The following is a 24969-nucleotide window of genomic DNA, read 5'->3' as shown; positions in this document are numbered from 1 at the left end:
CGAGAAGCAAGTAAAGCGAAGTGTGCTGCGATGCTTACCCTCTCTTGCAGCGGATACCATTGAGGTCGGGGATCGTCGAAGATTTTGTTCTCTAGCGGCATGCGCACCTCGCCCAGAAAGTCGTTGCGCCCGAACATGTCCGAGTGCCAAACAGTCAACCACAGCGTTCTCGACTCGAGACCATTGAGGCTAGTGGTAAACTGTAGATGAGACAAAATTAGATGCATTAGAATCTGCGTGCGTTGAGCGTCATAGACTTGAGTATATGACAGCTTACCTTGAGCGTTTCGTCGAATACCGGATTGAGGGTGTGCTTTTTGACTTTGGTTTTGCGTTTGCCACTCTTCGATTTGTCAGGCAGCAGATAAACTTTGACGTATCTGCAGATGCAAAATAAAAATAATCGATCGATCGATCCATCAAACGAAGAAGACAAAGTGTATACTCACGGATCGGATCTGTTGCGCTTGACGTCGACGGGCGCCAGGTCCCGGCACTGCGTGACGTGCACCTCGAGATTGAGCTGCTTGTAGTCGTACTGCAGGGAGAACTCGACCTCGCCGCGCACGGCAACGGATCCGCACCAGCGTCCCTCGCCGGCGCCGCTGTAGACCGAGGCCATCGAGTCCGAGCGGGCCTGCAAATTTTTTCCGCCTGCGTTACGATCCCTCCATCCCTCGTTAACGTTCGGAGAACTCGAAGCGAGAAAACTTACGCCTAAGCTCGACAGGGAGGCTCGGGTGGTGTTGAAGCTGCGCTCGACCTCGTCCAGCTCCTGGCTGCTGTTCATCATGCTGCTGTTGTTGTGCAGTTTCTGCTGATACGGCGATTGGTGGTGGCTGCGCCGCGAGCCCGAGCCGATTATGGGCGTGCTGCAGGCTTCCGACAGACTGCTGGCCTCGTCTGTAAATGAGCAAGAAAGAAAAAGATGTTTAATACGATTCGAACCGATGAGGCAAAGAAAAGAAACGAAGAGAAGCTGAGACGTCTCGAGAGTAAAAGTGCGAGTGCGGAACTGCATCAACGACAACGACGACGACGACGACAATCGAGCGAAAAGGAAAGTTTTTTTATTATTATTTTTAAATGCAGTCTATCATCATGTTGGCCAGTGCTCTCGGTGACAGCTGATTACACACACGCATGAGTCAAATGCCCCCGTGCATTACAGTAATGATTCATTCTCGCTTTTTCTTATACGTGTATCTTCTCTGCAACAGCTGCTGCTGCTGCTGCAGGCCAACGTTGTTTATGGAATAATGGTAAAAGTGCGCACGTATGCGGAAAAACATTTACGCGGTCGTAGCGTCTATGATTATCATAAATTTTATCGCTAATCGCCCCCTCGCGCGCTGTGCTTCCTTTCGCGCGGTTTCGCGTTACATTACAACGACAACGACGACGACGACGCATCATGCACGGAGATTACGCTTTCTCGCGTTGCAGTACGCGCGCAGCGAACTCTCTCATTTTCATATCAGCATGTATATATGTACGACGACGACGCGAGCTTATAGTTCGTTGAATCGTGTCGCGATAATTTGTGCACGATCGCTGCGGGGCAATATTAGCCGCCGCCGCCGTCGCGTGCGAGTATAACACTGCAATTATTATGTATCGGAAGAAGTGAAACGAGACAACGACTGCTATCTCTTGTTCGTTCGAGTCCTTATTACATCCTAGTACAAGAAAATGTGTGTCAAGGTGTACGTATGTACGTGTTTGTAGTTTGTGCACAATTACCAGACGCACATTGCTGTAGCTAAGTCATGCGCGAAGCCAATATAATATAGAAAAATATACGTAATGATCGTATGTTTAAATTATTGAATCTCCGAAATAAATATCTCAACACTGGTAGATTTATGTCAGAGTTTATGAAGATGGAAAGTGATGTACGAACGAATAAATGTTCTGTAAAAATATCATTTATAATTTCAAGTTTTCATTGAGTATTACATTAACAAGATTTCATGGAACATCAAGTCTCTCAATCAGTTTGTCGTAGCCGCTCGACACAAACACAAAATATCCTCGTTGCTCAGGTACTTGATTATTTTCTCCAAACATTTCTCGGACAAATTGTCCCGAGTCAACGACTTCAAGTGCCTCGAGCCAACGTCGGTAAAATACTTTCTAGTCAAGCTCTTCGTCATGTGTCCTCCGATCACCGCGAATGTTTCGTGAATTTTGAATCTATAATCGTCGGAAATCATAGCCGACCAGTATTCCGAATCTTTCAGCAGCTCGTACGCCTTTTCCGGACTGGATATCCAGACGTCGTAAACGGAGACACCATCTTTCAGCTCGATCGTTTTCATATCTTCGATTTCTCGCTCGATACTGTCCTTCGTGGCTTCCAGCTCGAATGGATAGGTGAGTTTGGATTTTAAAAATGATTGCCACTGCTCGAGACAATCTTTCATTTCTTTCGTTGCGAACATTTCGCCTATCGTTGCACTCAGAAGATATTGACTGACGAGCTCGTAACATTGTCCCAGCAAACAATCGTGATTTTCATCTGCCTCGAGTGCCTCCTTCAATCGATCAAAATATTTATTGACTTGCGTCAAAGAACCAGTAACTATCGTGGACACAGAAACTCGTGGATGACTCGATTCTTCGGGGTCGTATAAATGTTTCAACACAGGATAATCATCCGACTCCTTCATCTCGAATCCTTTGCTCTTTAAAAATTCGAGTATACGTAAAAATTGAAACGTTGCATCCACCGAGACGAGGCAATCCGTGTCTTTCCCCAGTTCCCTGGAAAAACGAATGCTTCGCCCATCGGCACCTCCGTCCCAAAGTATCTTCACCATCTCTAAATTGTAACGAAACACAGCCAAATGTAGCGGGGAGTCACCGTCGTCGTCTCGAGCATTAACGTCGACTCCGTACTTCAAAAGTGTCTCGGCGATGGTGATACCTCGTTGAGTTCGATTTTCGGGCGCAGTCATGTCGCCATGCCAATTACCGTAATTACCACTAAAGTTCGCACGAATCAACAAGTGCAGTATCGTCTGTCCTTTAGCAAAAACCTCGTTGACCGCGGCGCCGTTTCGAAGCAAAATTTCCAATCTGTCGCGTTCCTCGCTCATTTTTTTCACGGCGATATCCGTATCACATTCGTGGTGGTAAAAACTGGAGCAAAATTCGAGCATCAGACACAATGGATTGCGTCCGCGATCGTCCTTAGCATTGACGTCGCACTTGTACTTTATGAGTAATTCGAAAATTCCCGATTCGCGATGGTTGCGATCCTTCAGCGGAAAGCCGGGCTCGTCCAAGACGATGTGCAGAGGCGTTTTTCCCGATACTTTTACGTCGGGATCGGCGCCGTTTTTCAATAGTAATTCTACCGCATCCGCTTGATCGTATTCGATGGCCAGAGTCAAGAGAGATCGTTCATGCTCGTCTTTTATAAATACACGATCGAGTTTGACACCACCCTGATCTATAAATTTCTGTAATAATTGAACATTGCCGGACATGCAGGCTGAGTGTAGATATGTGCATTCTTCGTCGTCGTTGAGTTCCGCGTCTCTCAAGCATTGGAATAGAAAATTAACTGCTTTGAAATATTGACGTTTAGCCAATGCACGAATGATCGTTCTACTAAATTCATCGTGGGGCATAGTTTGATCGTGTTTTACGAGTTGCTTGGAATGGTAATTGGCAAAGTGCTCGACGATTTTGGACGGATACTTTCCATAAAATTCTTCATTTTCTATTAATTCTTGTAGAAAATTTCTACCCCAGTGTTCTCTGTCCTCGGGATCGGCGCCGCTCTCCAAAAGTAATTTCACCACCTTCTCTCGCTCGAATACAATGGCCAAGGTCAATGGCGATTCACTGCGTTCGTCGTAAGGGCACGCTTGATTGAGATCCGCGCCTTGATCTATGAATTTCTGCACTATCTCCGCGTGACCTGAAATGCAGGCGGCGTGTAAATACGTCAATCCCTCGTTGTCACTGAGATTTTCCTCTATGGAGCCGTATTGGAAAAGATAATCGAGGGCCATGAATTGGCGTTGTTTCGCCGCGATATGGATCGCCGTTTGGCCCGACGAATCGTCGAGTACCCGCAAGCCCGTGTCGAGTTTCATCACCTGTTCGATGACATAAGGTTTGCGTTCTTGCAGGGCTGTTTTTAAAACCCAGTCGATGTCCTCGTTGCTGCCGGCGAAATTTTCGACGATGTACGTGAACGCATCTTCCCAATAACCATAGATGGTGAGAAAATTATCCACGAAATGCTTGCGTTTTTTTACTCCATCTTCATCTACGCCTAATCCCTTTTCACAAGCCATTATGAAAGAAAATAACTTTGTTTCGACGTATAACCTTCGTTGACATATGATCGTGTGTTTACTAAAGTCTTTATCACTTAACGTCAGTTACTCGCCAAACTCTTATCACACGATCGATTCGAAGGGACGACTAACACGACGATTTACAATTTACAACTTCGCACGCACGCTTCGGTTTTCACTAATATACTCGAGAAATGATATATTTTTTTTCTCAGCGAGTGATGAGTCAGTCGTATACTCACAGTAGAACTATACTCGGTCGCCATCTCCCGGTTTGAGTACCGATAAAAAAAGAGCAAAAAGTATAAGAGCTGCTGGACAATGACTGCCACGGGCGCATGCGCAGTCTCGCAGTCCACTCCACTAATTTAAAACTCAAAGTATGAATTTACAAATATACCAAAACATAACGTAAACTCAAGAATGACCATTTCATTATACTTCAGTAATAATGACAGTAGCTCGGAAATACATATCTTACTCGATACTATTTATCTGTATCGTGTTCAGTTTTTATTAATATTTAATATCGCCGTTCATTCTTAAATATCTTATTTTACATTGAGCGCTCCGAAAACTCCGTAATTCACTTGAATTTTACGGCTCACGCGTTGCACGCGCGTACAGCACCCCAAGGTGTAGCATTGAATAGGTGACCGACCGACTTTTTTCGACGAAATTTGGCACGTGCACGAGTGTCGTCGTCGTTCGCGCGCGCATATTTGCTCAGGCAAGCGCAAAATAATATATGTCTCTCCTCGAATATATTCATACGTATATAGTATATACACGCGAGCAAAAGGATGCGATGGTGACGGATCTACGCGAAATTCAATTATGCAGCCCGAATAAATATTAATTTATATTGACGCAGGCTTCTTCTGAAACTCTCGGGCCAAGGCCACGATATACGAGATACTTGAGTCATTTCTTTTCCGTATCGTATGAGTAAAACTCAAAAAATTTCCTCTCTCTTTCTCTATTCCAGAAAAATATTATTTTCGTTGTAAAATATCGCGTTGGAAAAGCTCGTAAGAAACTAATCGCATATATATAAGAACCGCATATATATAAGAATCGCATATATATACGATATTCAAGCCGTTAATTCTCACACACAAATATAAAAGTTATATACCACGAGAGATTTACCTCTATGTCGAGGTGCGATGTAAATGTGGAATTCGCTTCTCGTGCGTGCCGCGAGATGTGTCTAATGGCGAGCGTAAAGGCGTGCCCCCGTCGTCGTCGTCGTAGCGTCTCGCGTAGAAAGTCTCGCTCGCGGAACGAAACAACTCCCATATAGATACACGGCTCCTTTCTATTATGTGTAGCATACTAGGCGAGGATGTAACCGCGCGCGTCTCTGCGCGAGGAGGCATTTTTTTACACACATAATAAGTGTATATCCGACTGCTGTCTTGTATGTATACGTTTCGCTCTGACTTGCTCGTGCGCCGCTTCGTGTGCCAAGTTTGCGCGAGTATTACTTACTATACGTGAGCTCATTCATCGCGACGAAACGAAACGAAACGAAAAAAGAGAAAAATAATAATGATAAAAAGAGCCGAGTCAGGATTTTGAGTCGCGGCGATACACACGTACACGTATATACAATTGTTTTAGCGTTTTTCTATACACGAATCCAATAAGACACACGCGAGCAAGAGAGAGAGACTATTATAGTTACGTGGATGCATCGTTGCGACATGTCCGCGCTAACGGGTCACACATACACACACACACACACACACATACATTATATACGTGAGCTGTTTCGAAGCTCGCCTCGCGTACATACAGCTAAGCAAAGAGACCAGCGGAAATCGCCTTCTCCAATTTCCACCGCATACTTTTCTCTCTCCCTGTGTCTTTGCTCTGCAGCAGTCGTGTGCACTGTATAATAATAGGCTCACCGGCGCTGCAATGCAATATACATATACATATAGATACCGCTATCGAACCGAGAGAGGTAAAGCTATGCTGCTGCAACATTGCAGTGTCGCAGCATCTCACGGACGCGAAATAATAATATAAAATCTACGTCGTCGTCGCATCAGCGAAACGCGTCTGCATTTTAGGGAGCCAAAAAAAGATGCAGCAGCAGCAGCAGCAGCACCGGGGGTGGTAGTATCGTAGTTGGCCGTGAGCCAAGTCCCCCGACAGAGAGACGAGCTGGAGCTGCTGGATTCACCTGGTTTTTTTTTTACTTATTTTTTTTTACCTTCAAAGGCGTCAAAAGGATCGATACACAACGAGTATGCGGAATGTGTGTTTCACGTATGCTAGTCGCGGACGCGCCCTTTTTCCTTAATTCGCAACGTGCGATATAGCCCTCGCTAAATAATGACTCATTGGTCAGCGGCACGATTAAGGCCAGGCCTTTATTTTTTCGCTAGCCAATTTCCTCTAAGTAAGCTCGAGCCAATACTACTGCACGATATAAATTCTACGCGCGGGTTCAGCGATCGATCGACACATAGTTTGTGTAATTTTTCTTCTTTTTTTTTTCAATTCACGTGGCTGCTCGGGAGCGAGCACGCGAGCGCAATTGACCGAGATAGAGCTTGATTGAGCCTGATTCGCGAGTCGTACTAGAGCTGGCACCACGAATGTGTCGCAATTAGCGCAGCAGCAGCGCCTGCTATATACGCAGCATATTGATATGTAACATGCATCGACTCGAATTAATATATCTACGCGCGTGTATCGATATAATATCGCGTCGAGCTTACAGATCTGCTCTTTCTCTTTCTCTCTCCGCGAGCTCAACTAGCTTCATGCACACGCTAAGCACGAGAGTTGTTTTATCCTGCGTACAAGTATGTGCACACACACACACACCGTACACATGTGTAACGTGCATGGAGCGAGACGCGCTTCCACTGCGCTATGCAGCTGCGTCGACGCGTGTGTCTATTGGTGTGTGTGCGTATGCACTCGCGCGAGTGAGTAGTCCGCTTTACTCACTTTCTATGCCCTCCTTAGTATATACTCCCGCGTTCTGCAGGCTCGCGGTGCGGTGTGTTGCACTACAGCAAAAACGGAGCGCGAGATCTATATACACGATCGAACGCGCGCACTGCTGCGCTTGGTAGAAGAAATTGCAGCAACAGCACGTATACACGAGAGAAGACGGAAGCGCCGCAGACGCGATATTCGTAATATATAGAGTATATGGTGTATAAGCAAACTCGAGCCCGAGCGATGTTTTTCACACACTGACCTGAAATCGATGCGTTGGCCGAGATATTGGCGCTCGAGGAGGCGTTGCCCGCCGGCGAATGGAGACCCTGTTGATGCTGCTGCTGTTGATGCTGTCTGCGCGACCTCGCCGTCGGGCCCTGGACCTGCAGTCCCGGAGCGCTGAAGGCGCGTTTCGGGCCCAAGCCCGCGGACGGACTCGTCCGACTGAAGCCGGGTGGTCGGTAGCGCGCCGATTTCACGGTGTTGTGCTGCTGCAGGAAGTGATAGTTGCCGGAGCCAGCGACCGTTGGACTGCTCTTGTTCGGCGAGGCCGACGACGAGATGCCCTGGCGCGGCAGCGAGTTGCTGGTGCCGTTGCCGGGACTCGCGACGGAGGCCGCGGCCGCTTGCACGTCCCTCGGCAGGGTCATCGCTCGAGAATCGCCGCTTTGATGCTGATGGTAATTGAGCTCGTGATCGTCGTCGGTGTCGTCGTCACCTGTACGAGGAGGAGCATTCGCCGCTGTAGTACCAGTGTCACTACCACCTCCACTCTCCTCGATCGTCGAGCTCGTCGTCGACTTACCGGACTCGACGCGGTTGTCGGGCACCGATGATCGTCTCCGCTTGCTCCAGATCTTCTCCTCGATCGAGCCACCCGGAGTCGTGGAATTTGCCTGAGTGACGCTGCCCCCACCGATCGAGCCACAGCTGCGTACACGATCCAGCTGCTCGCGCGAGCAGCTCTTGGGGTTGAAGAGCAGATCGCCGGCGCTGCGTCGCTTGGCGGCCATGGCCAGTGCGGCGGACTGCGAGCAGTTGGACATGTCGCCGCCCGACGAGCCGGCCAAGAGGCTTAGCTTGGTGCGCGAGTCGGCGGCCATGAGGGCCGACTCGAAGCTACCTCTCCACGAGAAACGCTCGTAGTCGCTGGCCTCGCGTTCTTCCGCTTCGGCTGGTGGCATGCTGGCGGCACCCCCGGAGTAGACGCTGCTACCACCGTTGTTCGCGTGGCCGTTGATGAGTATGAGGGGGTCGTGCGATTTGGATCGAGGTAGATGCTGCAAAAATCATTTCAATTGAGATTTAACCTCCGCATTTGGTACTGAATGAAATTGATACAAAACTACGAGACTTACACTAGGTGCACAAGCCGAATCGGAAGTCGAGTCGTCGTCCTCGGTGGTCGATGCCGACGACGAAGCGACTCTATTGTGAAGATTGGCAGCGTGATGAGATCTCCTGTGCGACGAGCCATGGCTGCTCGGGACATTGCTCTCGGTGACCTGGTGCATCAGGGCGACCAGACGGCTACCGATGTGATGCATCACCTTGGCTATGAGAGGCGGACTCGAGCTCGGTACCGAGCCGCTGTCCGAGGACTTGTTGGCCACGCTGCTGTTCTCGTTGTTGCTCATCTTCGTGAAGCTCGCCACCAGCTTCTGATACACGAAGGCCGTGTCGCGACCCATGCCCGCTGCTGCTCCTTGCTGCTGCTGTTGTTGCAGCAGCTGCGTGGGTTGATCGATCGGCGCAGCAGCGGCGTTGGTCATGTGGCTGCCAACGACGCGTCGATGATCGTCCGTGCCGTCGAACTTGTTGATGATCTGTTGACAGCTCTGGGATATCTGTTCGCGCAGCGCCGAGCGTCTGCCACCCACTGCGGCACCCTCGAGATCCGAGCTCGTGTAGTCGGAGCTGTCGTACGAATCCGACCAGGTGTCTTCGCTGCTCAGATACTCGACTATCTCGCGCACCTGCTCGTCGCGTATACCCGGCACAGTCTTCATCAGGCGCGTGAGCTCGTTCTCGAAGTAGACGAGCTGCGGCGGTTTCGCGCGCTGCTGCTGTTCGCTTCCTCGTCCCGAGTGACGATTGTTCAGATGATGCCGATTCGCCGACGAGAGGCGAGGACTGGGGCTAGGCGCGGGCGAGGCGGCGCTCGACGTCGTACTACCACCACCACTTGGCTCATTCTTGTTATTGGCTAAACTATTTCCATTGGCAGAGTTGGCCACCATGCTCTTGAAAAATTGACGCATTTTGGACATCATGAGGTTGGTCTCCTCGTCGCTCGACCAGTTGTTGAAGCTGTCCTTGCGCGTCAGTCCGCTAAGCGGTGCGGACGACGCGGTGGGCTGCTGCTGCTGCTGCTGCTGCTGTTGGTCTATGCTTATCAATCGCTCTCGCAGACGAGCACTACCAATGAGACGCTCGTGGAAATTATTTCTCTGATCTCTGGGGCTTCGGCCATTGTTGGCAGATTCTTGATCGCGTGCCTCATCAGTAGAAGATTTCGATGCGGACTCTGGTAGTGCTGCGGCTCCCGAAGCAGTAGAAACAGAAGCAGCAGCTGCAACAGCTGCAGCGTTGGCATTTCGTTGCTGGGGCGTGCTGTGCAGAAGATCGTCGCAGCTTCCCACAAAGCCCGAGTCGCGCGACTGCTGTCGAGCTCTGGTATCGATGGAAGAAGCGTCCTCCTCGGGCTGCGGCGAGCCTGACTGCAGTACGTTCTCCGCGCGCGGTGTCTTGGCCCCGTCTTCCTCGGACGCGTTGTCGGCGAGCTCGTCGGGCTCGGCCAGGATGACTATGGGCGGCGACGAGGTGGTGCTGCTCGCGCGAGGCGGCTCCGGCGTGCGATTCTCGACGATTCGCGGCGACTGAGCTCCGCCGTGGCTGCGCTGCGGTGGCTTCTTTTTCTGCTTGACGAGCGAGTTGTTCGCGGATATCTCCTCGGCACCGTCGGTCTCGGTGCTCGAGCCCTCCGAGGGCGAATCGGGACCGTCGGTGCCCGTGGCCAGACCCTCCTGCAACGAGCCCTGATGAGAGCCACCGCTCTGATGCGCCAGAGCCAGCAAGTTGTCTAAAGATGAACTATGTGAGCGACCAGTGCCACGAGCTCGAACGAGCTTCTTCCTTCTCTGTGCCTCCGGGCTCGGTCTGCCTTCGCTATCGCTTCCCACAGATCCATCGGAATCTCTTCTATCCTGACCCGATCCAACACGATCCGACAGATAGTAATCTTTATCCTTATCGAGGCTCGCCGATTTCGTCTGGCCTCCCACCATATCCTCGCGCGTCAGCGAATCCAAGCCCTCGGACATGATGGACGACGCGTCCGACAAACTATCTAGCTCCGGCGCGGATCTCGAGGCAAGCGCGTGTCGCCTCCAGCTGGCTGTGTTGTGCTCGGGCTCGCTCTCCTCGCACGACTCCTCGACGATGGTGTGCAGCGTAAAGTCGATGGCCTGACGATGATAGCCGCGCAGCTCCTCCTCGCGGTCGCCGAGGTTGTTGGCGGCCTCGTCCTCGCTGCTCTCCTGATCGGTGGCGGTCGAGGCGCTCTGTGCGTCATCCTCGTCGTGGGAGATCTCCTCGACCCACGAGTCATCGTCGGCGAGTCCCTCTTCGAGAATGAGCGGGCCGGGCTTTTCCCGCCCGTCGTTGAATCGATCGGAGTCGCTGTCGGCAGCCGCATCGTCGTCGTTTTCGCGCTGTCTGAAGGCACTACCGTCGTCGTCGTCTCGGCTGTCGGCTCGAATGCAGTACAATCCGCTGTTGATGTCGGGCTCGTACGGAGGCAGCAATCGTCTGCACGGCAGTGGCTTCTTGCCGACGTTTCTTCTGAAAAAAATTAAAAACGAATTATGGATTTTTGTGCGAATCTTTGCACACCTGTGTGCCTGACGAAATATTGACGAAAAAGTTTACGATCTTCTAACGCAGCATTAAAGCAACAAGTGCAACAGCAACGAGTATATACTACACCATTAGCGTACATAAACCGTAATTTGAATCTTAAACGAGCTTTTGACGTTGGTATATATACGCTGGTGTTCCGTAATCACGCGAGAAGTGTCATAACACACTGCGCGATATTATAGACGCGCGTGCACACGTTACGATCCTCGGAATCGTAAAGACGCTTTTAATATTTCGTGCAAAACCGGTCTATATGAAAAAAAAAAAAAATTGTCTATGCAAACACATTGTGCACTGAAATAAAAAAAAGAGCTCTCGTGCGGCGGCAACAGCATCGATCTAGATTTCCGCCGCGCGCGTCGACTGTCTAATGACACAGAAGACAGCGCGGCACGCGTGCTCGTGTTCCGCGATCGCGAAGAACATCGCTCTAAATTGCTGAGCTATTGCCGTGCTGTGCTCACTTCGCACAAAAATTACTTTCTACGCAGCGCGCGAAACCGGGGAAATCTGCTTGCTGCTGCTGCTTGAGGCGCGCGCACTACACTACACCAACACGTCGTGCACTTGTTGCAGCAGCGAAGTAAAGAACAAGACGAAGAAGAACTAAATAAACGCGAACTTTCTATTGCTTGCTCCAAGTGTGTGTGCGTTTACCTGACTGCGGCTTCGGGACCCGAGCTTGAGTTATTGGCTTGACGATAGAACGGAGCCGGAGAGTCTTGATGTACGAGCATCGTCGTGTCGCTGGTCACGACATTGACCATGGACTGGTACGGTTTCTGATTGATCATCACCAGACTCTTGTATTTGTTGTTGTACTGGTCGTCGGCTGCGTTAGTCGATGTTGGTATCCAGTCTCGATTCTGAGCAGCAGCAGAAACCAGACTCGACCGGCCGGTCGGGAAGGGGGAGTTGGTCATTCCGTTAACGGCATCCTGCGTGAGCTGCTCGCCACGCTCGAGTGACTCTTGGCTATTGCTGCCTGCTACTGCTGCTGCTGTACATACACTTCCACTAGGCACTTGTGGTGGACAGATACCCGCTACACTATTGCTGCCACTACTGCTTGAACCAGCAGCCACTACGTCGTCGAGCGCTACACCCGTTATCACGATGTACTCCTTGTCGTCGTCGTCGTCGACGTACACGGCCGTTTCCTCGTAGCTGACCTCGTCGTCGACTTCGATGAGCGGCGACGGAGGAATTTCGAGCATCGTAGCCTGGGGCGCGGCGTCAGCAGCAGCAGCAGTAGAAGCAGCGACGCCTGCTCCTGCTCCAAGCTCCACGCCGACTTGCTCCTCTTCCAGCTCGGCGGTGATGTTGTTTACGTTGCTGCTGCCGCCGCTGTCATCGTTGTTTTCGTTCTGCTCCTCATCCTCGTTATTCTCGTCGTCGTTGCGCGCGTCGATCTGCAGCACGGGGCTCGGTAGAAAGTGCGTCGTCGGCAGCCCCTTGATGTCGAGGCTCGCGGGTATCTGCCATTTTTTGCGCGACTTGGCCATCGAATTGTTGTCCAGCTGTTCGACGGCTGTTGTTGTGGCGGCGGCGGGGGCAACGACGGGGGCGCGAGGCGCAGCCGTGGCATACTCGCGTGGCTCTCGGGCGCTACTATCGCCGTAAGCGCCGCTGCTCGTTGCTGCTGTGCTGCTCTCTCCGTAGCCTGCCAGGCTCCCCTCCATTGGCGACTGCTGCTGCTGCCGTTGCTCTCTCACCTCTCTCGCACTCGCTATTCCTCCTTGCACCTGCGGCGGGCAAGAAGTACTTTGCCCCTCCACAGGCGAGGAGGTGGCAAGCGCGGAGCCCAAACCGTCGACGACTCGCATGTGAAATTCCGATTCATGCAGCAGATCGCGCTCGTCGATCTCGATGCTGTCGTTCAGTCGATTATCCTGCTGCTGTGGCTGGTACTGATGGTGCTGCAGACTCACCTCCAACGAGTCAGGCATCACCGCCGAGTCGTTGGACGAGTCGTCGTAGTCCTTGTCGAACGAGTCCTTCTCCAATGCGGCGATCACGGGTTGTTGTTGTTGCGCGACAAATTGTTGCATCCGATACGACGATTTCGACGACGGTGAATCATTATTGGCGGACTCGACGACGGAGCGTTGATAGTTATTATTCGAATTCGGTCTGGGGGTGCTTTCCGCTGTCGGTGGCAGTTCGTCCGGATCGATCGATCGAACAGATTTGAGCAGCACCGATTCGGCCGAGTCGTCTTTATTGCTTGCCAAATAGATCTCATCGTAGCTAGCGATCTCTTGATGGCTGTCGGCGTGCTGTTGCGGCCGATCGAGCACGGGCTGCTTCTTCTTCGGCTTCTTCTCCTTCTCATCCTCGTCGTCGTCGTCCTCTTCCTCTTTTTTGTCAAGCTCATCCAGCTGAGCATCGGCATCTATGCGTCTTATCCTTCTCAACACCACCGAGTCATCCGCTGCCGACTCTTTTTCCGCCAGCTCGTTTGGCTCCACCCGCTCCAACACGATATTGTGTCCCGAGTCGCTGTCATCGTTGTCCTCGATGTCATTGTCGCTAGTCAGCGAATCGTCGTCGCCACCCGGATTGACAACGAGCACGCGCGAGAAGCGAGAATGATGATGATGCGTCGCGGAGGAGTTATCCTCGTCCTCGAGATCGCTGCTGTCCGCCGAGGAGCGCCCGGACGAGCAACTGCTGCGAGAGTCCTGCTCTTGCGATGAATCACGACGATTGAACATCCTCTGCTCTTGGCCGCTATCTTCGGTAGCGGGCTCGGGCGTAGTCTCGTTGGTCGTTTCGATCTCTTCCTCGTCACGCGATTCGATATCGTTGTTGCCTACCACCACTCCTCCTGCTATTTCAAGCTTTTCATTCTGTGGCAATAAAAAAGATTAACGGTTAGTATTATATAGTTTATCTACTACGATTCAGCGAATAAAATTTTACACGCTCGCCTCACCTGATGCTGATGATGATGTTGCTGATGCTGATGCTGCTGCTGTCTCGTCGCTTCCAGAGCCTGAGAAGACACGATCTGATCGGACTTGACGGCATTGAAGATGGGCGTCTGATGGGGCGGAAACATGAGATTGGGCGCCGAGTCGAAGCGCGGATTCCAAGAGAACCAAGAGCCCGCCGACTGCTCGCACGGTCGCAAGCTCAGGCTGAGCGAGCGCTCGAGCCTGGCGGCCTCCCTCGGACTGATGATCGGATTGGCATTGTCGATGATGCCGCCGCCGCTCGACTGCCAGAGCGAGGCGGGCACGGGATAAGGCACGGGTACTGGCACTGGTATTGGCACTGGAACGGGCAGGACCTTGGCGCTCGCGGATGCGCCGCAGGCCTGGCAGCAGCCACCCGGTCGGCCGGGACAGCAGCTGGTCCAGTCAGCTTTTGAAGCCGCTGCTGCTGCTGTACCACTGGCTGCCGCTGCAGTGGCGGCACTGGGAGCCGGGGGCGGAGGTAGGGGCGGCAGCTTGAGCGAGTTGCTCTCGAAGTAGTCCCAGTCGCAGTCGTCGAGGCCGCTGCTGCTCGCCGTCGTCGTCGGATTATTGTTCTGACTACTGGCGGTGGCTGTAGCTAGCGTAGCCGCTGTGAGATACAAGGAAGAACTGCCGGAGCAGCTGCTGTCGGCATCGTCCTCCTCGCGGCCGGACGACGAGTCCGAGCTGATGAAGACGAGTCGACGGTAGTCGGCCGCGGCGGCCTCTTCCTCGCTCAACGTTTGGCCCTGCTGCTGCTGCTGCTGCTGCTGTTGTTGTTGTTGCAGCGATTGTTGTTGAGCTTGACGATTCGATCCTTGAGCTGCAGCGGCTGCGGCAGCTGTGGCGCAAGCTCGATTGGCCGACGATGCCAGATGAAGATTCGGTCTGCCGCGTCTTCGGGCTCCTGCGTGAAACGTAAGAAATTCAAAGATTAGTCAAGTGTACATTAGATCTTATCGATAAATAAATTGGATCAATCTCGAGTGCTGTATACTCTTATCTTCCCGATCGTCCAAGACCCAATGCAGTTTGAGGTCATTGTTATATACATTACGCGCTCGATAGCTTTATAGCAATAAAAATAGAAACAGCGATTAAGAACTTATGTCATATAAAAAAAAAAGGAAAAGAAACGTTGGAAAGAGCTGCCTTATAAATATAATACCTACAACGCCTTTTATCGTTTTATATATAAAAAGAAGTTAACGGACGCGATAATTGCGAATAGACTTTTATTGTCTGGAAACAACGCGTCTATTACAGCTTATACCCGAGCAGAGTATGTGTGTGTGTGTATCGGCAGTTTGGTGTGCTCAGCCAACGATGCAAAATCGTTGGAGGAAAGTCTCTATAGTCGGCGATGGCGTCCTCCAATTATATAGACGCGGCGTCATAGATCGAGGGTTCGCATAATTTACGCAAAGGAAAATCCAATCGTTTCGAATGCAGATCATTATATACGGCACGCAGAGGGGGTGTCTGGCATGAGGAGGTACGAAAATTATCGTCGTCTTCGTCATCGGGCGTACGAAGCTTTTTCGAATTTCATTGCGCGCGGGGTTAAATACACGTGCACTTTCTCCTCCGCGCGAATGTCAAAGCCACCGCCGTAGCAAAGTGTGTGCGTGTAAAAGAAGTCGAAACTCTGTCATTGCCGGAGTAAATTGAGCGATGCGCTACCACCACCACCACTATAGGCCTGTACTTTTACTATATACCAAGGATGTTTCAAACGTTTCTGCAAACGGAGCGCGAAGAGCTGAGCGGCGCATCTAACGCCCTCCGTATAGCGAGCGTGCGTGCGTATACATACATTACGACGAGAGAAAAAAAGAAGCGAAAGATAAGCGCACGCGATAAGATAGATAGATTATGGGTAAACAAACGGAGCGTTTCGACGAGTGCGTATAGTACTATATACATGCGAGAGTATAAGTGCACCGCGCTTGGGAACCTGCGGAACTGTATACCCTATATCTCGTCGTAGATCGTTTACATCGTCGTGATAATTGTCAAATATCAAAGAGCTGCTCTGCGCTCGGGGTATATTGTAAACCGTGCAGCTGTATATTAACGATTCGTACCTGTGCCTCTCTATATCGCCGTTGCTTACGAGTAAAAACACAGTGAAAAACGCTACGAAAAAAAACATACTGATAAAATGCCCCGAAAAAAAACACAGCTCATTGAATGCTGTGAAAAAAAACACACCTCATCGGAGCGCCACGAAAAAAAACACACCTCATTGAATGCCATGAAAAAAAACACAGCACATTGGATACCGTGAAAAAAAACACAGCTCATTGGATGCCGCGAAAAAAAACACACCTCATTGGATGCCGCGAAAAAAAACACAGCAGAATAAAAACGCAACAAATTTCGATTCGGTGTGTTTTTTTTTCGCGGCATCCAGTGAGCTGTGTTTTTTTTCGCGGCATCCAATGAGCTGTGTTTTTTTTCGTGGCATCCAATGTGCTGTGTTTTTTTTCATGGCATTGTATGAGGTGTGTTTTTTTTCGCAGCGCTCCGATGAGGTGTGTTTTTTTTCATGGTATCCAAAGAGGTGTGTTTTTTTCACGGCGCTTCGATGATGTGTGTTTTTACTCGTAAGCAACGGCGATATATGCGCTCGTTACGCTTGGGTTAATTTTTTCAACCTTGGATTTTTGCCACGCACCTCGCCAAGTTATGTATTGTGTTCGTGTACCAACTGATTCACCGAGTGCAGTTGCGATACGACACACTGCGTACGAGCACGCGTTGAAGTACCTGGTTCCTGTGCTGCTGCTTTATGGCTGCTTTACGGACGATTATATATCCGGACTACACCATAAACTGGCTATAGTTTTGAAAAAAACTGCACAGTACGATTCACAATTTCTTTCTTTAGCGCGCACAAGTACACCAAGGACATACGCACGGTCGTGTAAGCGTCACGATCGCACGTCGAAAGTCGAGACACTGCTGCTTCGGACTAGCCGATCGCAATTTATATCACAACACTATACCCAGTCAGAGGTAGGTATAACGACGAACTAACTAACTATAACTATACTAATATTAAGTACGGAGTCGTGCTTGGATGGCGTTGTGCGGCGCGTCGCAGCGGAGCGGTGGCCGGCGAATGACGGTCTACGATATCTACCAAGATATACACAACGAACGCGCTGCGCGACCACTCGCGACTACATGTTATATTTACACTACGATACGTACACTACGTAGAAATATATGTACACACAAGCGCGCGGGTATATGTATACTTTCGGAGTCGAGAGGTTTTGTTTGCAAATGTGTGTGTGTGTGTGTGTGTGTGTGTCACTATGCTATACTATACTACTCCCGCGATAACCCGCGAATCGTGTATATACTATATAGCTTTATAATGTACAGTCTCGCGACGTACTCGCGCACATGTGTAGTGCTCTGCTCGATATATGCCTGTACAGTGAACGAGCGACGAGTCGACTGCTCTGTGCACGATATTATACAGCCTATAGCACATGTGTGCGGTCTCGCGGTGCCCACCACACCGCACCACACCACACTGCTGCACGCCAGAGAACCAAGAGAGTCAGTCAGCTCGCACACTGACACACAATAGGTATATAAGGTACCCGAGGTTAGTGTGAGTGAACTGTATATATAATACGGCACGACGGAAAGGTGGAAAGGTATAACAACGGGCAGAGAGAGAACAGAAGAGAGGAAGGTACATTATAATGGAATTGGCGATCTGCTGCACGCCTGTGTGCCTTCGGCTCGTTCGTTCGTTCGTTCGTTCGTTGGCGGGGCAGTGGTGTATCGTTAGCTTGGGGGAGCCCTATATATAGTGCAGTAAAAGCAGTCATTGGCGGCCAAGCGTGAAGCCCAAAGTCTACTTTATAATGTCCATTTCGCAAATATACACGGCTCGAACTACAGGTAAAAGAACTCGGTAAATATTTTCAAATATTCGACTCGCGCGGCTAAATCGAATATGTTAATACTATGCTGAGCGAGCTTTACGAGGTAAATCCTCCGCAACGAGCTTGCGACAGATATCAATCATCCTGCTATATCACCCATTGTGTATTATGCGAACAAACAAAAACTCGAAGGAGAGAAAGCGCAGCTCTCGTGCGAATATATAATACAAGTATAATAAAGGTGAATCGTCGAGAAAGAAGCGAGAGTATGTATATAAATGTGGCTTGCGTCGCGATCAGTATAAAAGGCGATGGATCGGCGAGACAGCATCGACGGCGGTGGGCGGACATCGCCGAGCCCACAATGTTGCGCGCAAAGGAAGTTTCTCTCTCCTACTCTCTTTAAATATCTTTCGCTCTTTCGTACTTAACAATTTGCGGATGTGCGCCCATTATAGACGCAGTTTACATTATATGCTATACATCGAGCGGTGGAGGGTGGAAACAGCAGCAGGTGAGACGCATAATAGTTCGTGAGCAACGATAATCATGCATGCCTGTGCGGCGCCAACATATACTGTCTATAATACAACGCTCGTTGTTACAAAGTTAGCCACAACAACAAACGAACGAAGAGCGCAGCCCGGCGCACACGTGCGCGAGCTCTGTTAGTTGCTCTCTTGCCTGTCCATAATATTCGACTACCTCCCTCGGGCTCGCGCGGCTTTCACCTTATTCGACGCGCGCACCGATCAATGTGATATACATAAAATAATGATAAGAACGTGCAGAATCCGTACGCTGAGTAAATCGGAGCAACTTGCAACCACCCCCTGTTTGACTTTCGCTCTGTATATATCCGCGATGTCGATTTTTACCGATCTCTAAACACGATCCACGCGAGTAGAATGAAAGAAGGCGCATGATTTTAAATCATTCCGATATCCTGTCAGTTGCCGGCACACAGTAGACGTCGTCGTCGTCGTCGTGAATGGCCACTTCTCGTTCTGCTCCTTTGCTTTAAAAAGCGATCGAGACTCGTGACATCATTTCGCGCAAATACACTCACACATGCAGAGCAGATACATACGCTTTTATATCCCTCTGTTCGTGTACAAGCAGATATACCGCCACCGCGTGCGCGCGGGCGAAAGTGAGCGGAGGCGTGAATATATCCTACATGTAGCATATATTATATGCACGCACACAAACACACACAAACTTGCATACATAAGATAGCCACAGGCACATACACACTGCATCTCTCCTCGCGCGCCCGATATAGCCCGATGGCCGATTATAAATCGATATATACGCGCTTATACCTGTCTATATAGCTATGTGTTTGTATTATATACGCGTAGTCGCATTAATATTATATCATGTGTCTGTGTGCGAGTGAGTTTACTATGCAACGCAACCTCGACAAATCGGCACGTAACGCGTAATAGATGTGGTTTTGAATCGGAGGAAAAAAAATTGAGCCAAGTTTCGTTACCTCTGTGCACGATTGGTAAACTATATTTCGAGCAGTACTGCACTTTTTCTCTCTTTCTTTCTCAATAGCCACGAAACCAGGCCAGAAAGACGACGATGCAGGAGGCCGAGTAGAGCAGCAGAAAGTACAGGGCTATGAGGCCGGTGAGAAACAATTGGAGTACGCGACGCCACTCGACCCCGAAAACCGTCAAGCCCAGTTCCGGATCCATGATACTCGCGCGTGCGAAAAACGTGCGAACAACGCGCGTCAACGATGTACACCAAAAAAACGAAAAATATCGTCGTTATCGCGACTCGTCGTAGTCGAGACGACGTCTACCGTGCACTTTCTGTGCCGTGAGTCGCGCGCGAATCGGACCGCGAGAGTCGATGCGTTGCGTCTGTCTTTTTTTTTACCGAAGAGCTTCGAAAATCGATAATCGCTGCACCGTCGACAGCGGCGAAGCGAGCTTAACGTAGCGCACAACCCCCGTATACATCCGCAGCAATGCCAGACAGTTGGCGCTTGCATATATAAACGGGTCAAGCCGATCGCGTCGTATCGTCTCGCGCACTCGTTACTCTCTGCTATATCGCTAACTGCGCGCTGCTCACCTTGTGCATCGAGCTGGCGGCGTCTCCTGAGCATGACCCTGCCCTGCGGGGCACCAAGTCCGGACGCTAGGCCGGCCCTCGAGTGCTCCTCGAACTCGTCCTCGCCGGCACTGGTCGTGCTGTCGACGCGTTGCTGCTGCTGATGCTGTTGCTGATGTTGCTGAGACAACGTAGACGTCGTCGTCCACGGCGTCTTCCCTGCCGCTGCTGCATTGACGGCATCCGTCGATCCAGCAACGCCGCCGGTCTGTGCCGCGGAATTGGCTTCGAAGAACTTGCAGCGTCGGGCGATGTCCACGTAGCTCGGCAGGCTCGGCTCCAATCTGAACACATACGATAATAATATTCAATTCGATTCGCTCTCTGGACGGAGCTCTGCGCGCGTGGGATCTCGCTACCGCTGATGGATGAGTGGGTGGGTGGGAGTCGTCAGACAGAGAGAGAGAGAGAGAGAGAGAGAAAAAAGAGAAAGAGAAAAGTCGACTCGCATTGCCTTATATTCATTATATGATATACCTGACACCCTCGCTGCCCGAGCTCTCGTACTTGGCGGCGTTGCTGCTGTTGGCGGAGGACTGTCTGCGGGTCCGACTGATGGTGTCGCGCACCCGCTGCGACGTGCCCGAGTGCGACGACGGCGCCCAGGTCGTGGGCTCGCTCTCGCTCTCGCGCGGACTGTACTTGGAGGAGCGGGTGCTCAGCGGACTGGCCTCCGGCGACAGGTACTGCTTGGCGAGCGGCAAAAAAGGCAAATTATTTCGCAAGTCACGAATTTATAATCAATGAGACCTCGATGTAAGAGAGTTATACTCACGCTCGAACATCGACGATTCTGTTGTGCATCGTCCGGTACGTCGTCGGACGACGCTGGCTCGCTTCGCGACAGCTTCCTTAGAACGGGGATCGGTTGTTGCTGTTTTTCCTCCTCTTGTTGCTGCTGCTGCTGCTGCTGCTGCTGCTCACCGCTGCTCGGCATCTCTTCGGCTCGATGATCCTCTCGACGTTTGGCCGCGAGGCCGTTGCTGCGAGGCTTGGGTATGCCACTTGGAGTCGAGTCTCTACTCGGCAGAGAACCACCACCACCACCAGCACCGCTGAGGTTGAGCGAACCGGTGGAACCGAGGAGGAGGTCGCCGCGCGAGCCGGCGCGACGCAATGGCACTGGTATGGCTGACTTGTGCAGGAGGAGGCTGTTGCTGCTCGCCGAGGTTTGCTTGCGCTCGAGCCTAGGCGACGCCGCTCCGACTCCTCCCGACGCCTGAGTCCGATGAAGCAGCTGCTGCTCGTGTAGTCTGCGGCTCTGCGGACCGGCGTGCGCTTGGCTGCTGCTGCCGCGTCGAGCCCATCTGCAGGCGTTGCTGGGCAGGCTCCGGTAGGGCCGGAACTCGCTGCTCGATCGGCGAGGCTGCCGAGGCAGCGGCCTCGCCGAGTGTATCGTCCAGGCCCTGCGGAGCTTGCCGCGAAGTCGTCTGAGTAGGTCGGCCGCCGCTTGGATGTCGGCTCTGCGTCTCTGCTGCTGCTTTACACTGCAACGAAACGATTACGAGCGAAATAAGCGATTTAATAACGAAATTTCTACAAGATATTCTGCAATTTTGACAAGTTACGCGCATAAAACCGCGAGAACCCCAGCTGCAATTTATAATATGTCGTATACCTATGCGAGTCGGCACCGATCCCGAGAGACTACTGGCGCGCGAGAGCTGCCGAGGACTCGCGAGCGCGCGCTCGAGACTTGGAAGGCGATCGAATCGAAGGAGAAAGGATATAGCACAATACTAAGGATTATGCATGTATTCGTGCATGTGTATATGTTACGGTGTACGTGTGCTCGGCGAAGGTTTGGCCGCGCCACCGTCGCTTTCGCGCGCGAGATTTCGGACGTGCAATGCAGCCGCCGATTCGATACACTGCAGCTGTAGGTAGGTATAATGTGCAGCACGTATCTCCGAGGCTCTATGCAGCTGCCCATTAAATCTGGGGCTTATACACGTATTATATCGTATACCTGTGTAGTAGGGTATAGGTGCAGTACACACAACGTCGCAGAAGCATAGTTAAGGTAGACACCGCACATACACAGTCACATATAAGTGGGTCAGAGCGCACGATAGTATATAGAGAGAGAGAGCGAGATGCTTTGCGGCTTTTGTTCTCTCTTTCTATGCCAAGCGCGCGATACATAAATTGGTTGCTGAGGCGATTTTATAATCTCGTGTGCGCGAACTCGCTCGCTGCCCTGCTCCAAAGATCGCCTCGCGGAGAAGAAAAGTACGTGATTCGCACTCGGCATGCAGAGTCGCCGAGGTTTAAAAACAGGATTTTTAAACGAGCGTCGAAACAAACACATTTAAAATCACTTCTGCGGCGAAGAGCACATGGGGGCTCGCTCGCGCGCCTGGTAAACAATCGATGTTTATCGCCTCGGAACAGCTGCGCTATACAGCGAGGTGCATCATCGTCGTCGGAATCTCTTTTCTCGCGCGCGAGCATACATAGAGATCGTAGAGGCCCGATAAGCGAGCGCATTAAAATGCCACATATTTTATATACACTTATATATAAATATAAAATAACATTTGCTACAAACAGGCTGCGCCGCTGCAGAGAGACGTTTTTAGTTCATTCGTCACTGGAGATCGCGAGTAGCTTTTCACTCGCAATACTCGTTCCTTGCTTATACGCGTCATTTTTTTTTTCTTTCGATTCGGATACAGAAATCGAAGCAGCGACGGTCGTGTATTAAATACGTGCTACTGTATACGGCATGATGCGCGCACGTGAAGCGAGCCTTCGATTCACATATCGGATAAATAGATCGTATAATATATAAGTCGTCGGTGAGCGAGAGTCGCCGGTGACTACTCGTGACGTGTGCCAACACAGCACACGTAGTATATATACATAGGCCTCGCCTTAATTAAGCTACTACTTCTTGATAAGCCGATACATATAAAGTCGAGTGAAATTTTTTGGATTAAAGATTATAAGAGAGAGAGAGAGAGAGAGAGAGAGATCAGCTGAGAGACGTGGCCGCGTTACACTTTTAATGAACTTCCGGAAGAGCGCAGAGCAGCGTAAAGCGTAATAAAAGCGAACGTATAAACTACATAATATACGAAGCGTAATGCTAATTTTTCGGTAAATCGCACGTGCGTTACCATATATATACCGGCCTGCAAATATCGCCTCGGCTCTCGGCTCTTTTTATATAATACACACTGCTACACATCCTGCTCTCTGAAATCTCGCGCGCGAACAGGATAAGACGGACTCCGCAACTTCTGTCTGTCTCTCTCCCCCCCCCCCCCNNNNCCCCCCCCCCCTCTCCCGATTTTTATATTCACTGTCTGCAACCGCGAGTCCTCTCGTGTATATGCACACAGAGTACACATTAGTATAATGATATGTATGCGCGGCTATACATAGGTCCTGCTGTGTGCATAAAGAGATCGATGCATCGACGATAAAAAGGGCAGTGTCGTGGTCGTCGTCTTTACTTGTATGCTTGGCGACACTGTGCAGTGCCGAGTCGCTGCTGCAACCGGACACGAGAAGACAACGCACACTTGCACGGCACAGAACACACAAATGTGCATTATATAGTAGTATATAACTATCTATAGTTATGTGCATGCACAGACATACTACACACCATGTCGTGCTGCAGTTGAGCAGCAGCAACAGGTGCCCATGCTATTATATACGAAATCGGTGTGTGTATGTCTGTGCGTGTATCTATATGCCCCCCGAGTAGAGACTTTAAAACGCCATATCAGCTCACAATTAAAAGGGCTGATGCGCGCACTACAGCCGGGACGAAAAGATATAAATATTATGATATCGTATGTCTACGCGTAAACTCACCCGGTGCCCAAGTCGGGATCGGAGTTGTTTTGTTGCATTGTTGTTGTCTGTGCTCAGCGGCACAGAACGTGCTAGCTCCGATTTGTTGTTGTCGTATAAACTGGCGGACTGCTGCTCGGCTTCTCGGCCGTGTATCTCTCCACGGACATCCCGCACCCGAGGAGAAGATACGGTATTTCTTCGGAGTCGATAGTCGGCGTCGGCAACGATTCTATTTTACATTAGCACGTCGGCAGCAGCAACAACACAGCACCAACTGTCGCGAAATAATAATAATCACCGTTGCACGCGCGCACGACACGGCACAAACTCACACTGGACAGGCACTTTTGATGGCACGCACGTACGTATCGAAAGGAACTTTGCAGCGACGACCACTTGTTGCTCACCACCTGCTGCTGGAGCTGCTGTTGCAGCAGCTGAGTATCGCGTTTTGTTGCACACACACGCACACACACACACACCTGTGAGCAAATTTAACGCGCGTTGAGAGCTAGCCGTCGTCGTCGCGATGCGGCTGTTGCGTTACGGCGGGAGGCTCACTCGCTGCTCGCGCGCGCGAGACCTGCGATATTTTAGTATTATGCTATATAGGCGAGCGAGCTCCGAGTTGTGTTGAGGCTCTCTCGGAGAGCAGCTCGATTCCTCCTCGAGACTCTGCTGCCTGCTGCTGGATCGAGACACACAGAGCTCCCTTCACCTCTTCTCTCTCTCTCTCTCTCTTTCTTGTGCTATACGCGCCTCGCAGGCAATAAAACGGCAAAAGGAGTCTGAGCGCGGACTCTACGCACTCATCTTTCTCTCTCTCTCTTTCGTTCGATATGTGTGTAGTACGGACTTCTCGGGTTATATTATATATGTTTCGATTTCGCCGTACACACGCAGCAGCGAACAGTCACGCACACACATAGATAATAAGCGCTGCTGGCTGAG

General features: G+C 50.9%; 1 protein-coding gene across 3 annotated transcripts in view; it reads right to left on the bottom strand.

The window, feature by feature from the left end:
• Nucleotides 1-24969, bottom strand: part of LOC106657091 — a 27005-nt gene extending 2036 nt beyond the window's left edge. Inside the window, exons 1-12 of one of the 3 annotated variants that reach the window (XM_014378391.2) lie at nt 24037-24969; nt 20984-21695; nt 20686-20894; nt 20170-20492; nt 14143-15071; nt 11862-14056; nt 8642-11126; nt 7543-8563; nt 716-903; nt 450-637; nt 278-380; nt 39-200 (exon numbers count right to left, since the gene is read on the bottom strand). In XM_014378391.2, coding sequence (XP_014233877.1) covers nt 39-200; nt 278-380; nt 450-637; nt 716-903; nt 7543-8563; nt 8642-11126; nt 11862-14056; nt 14143-15071; nt 20170-20492; nt 20686-20894; nt 20984-21695; nt 24037-24074 — 8553 coding nt within the window. In that variant the 5' untranslated portion in view covers nt 24075-24969. Of the gene's footprint in view, nt 1-38; nt 201-277; nt 381-449; nt 904-7542; nt 8564-8641; nt 11127-11861; nt 14057-14142; nt 15072-20169; nt 20493-20685; nt 20895-20983; nt 21696-24036 lie in introns of all 3 variants that reach the window. The other 2 variants (XM_014378392.2, XM_014378390.2) reach the window with 2 other exon arrangements.

The sequence above is a fragment of the Trichogramma pretiosum genome, unplaced genomic scaffold, assembly GCF_000599845.2.
Source record: "Trichogramma pretiosum strain Unisexual culture from Peru unplaced genomic scaffold, Tpre_2.0 scaffold14, whole genome shotgun sequence".
NCBI classification, from domain to species: Eukaryota; Metazoa; Arthropoda; class Insecta; order Hymenoptera; family Trichogrammatidae; genus Trichogramma; species Trichogramma pretiosum.
The sequence above is the reverse complement of the archived record's forward strand: the minus strand, read 5'-3'. Positions and strand labels throughout refer to the sequence as shown.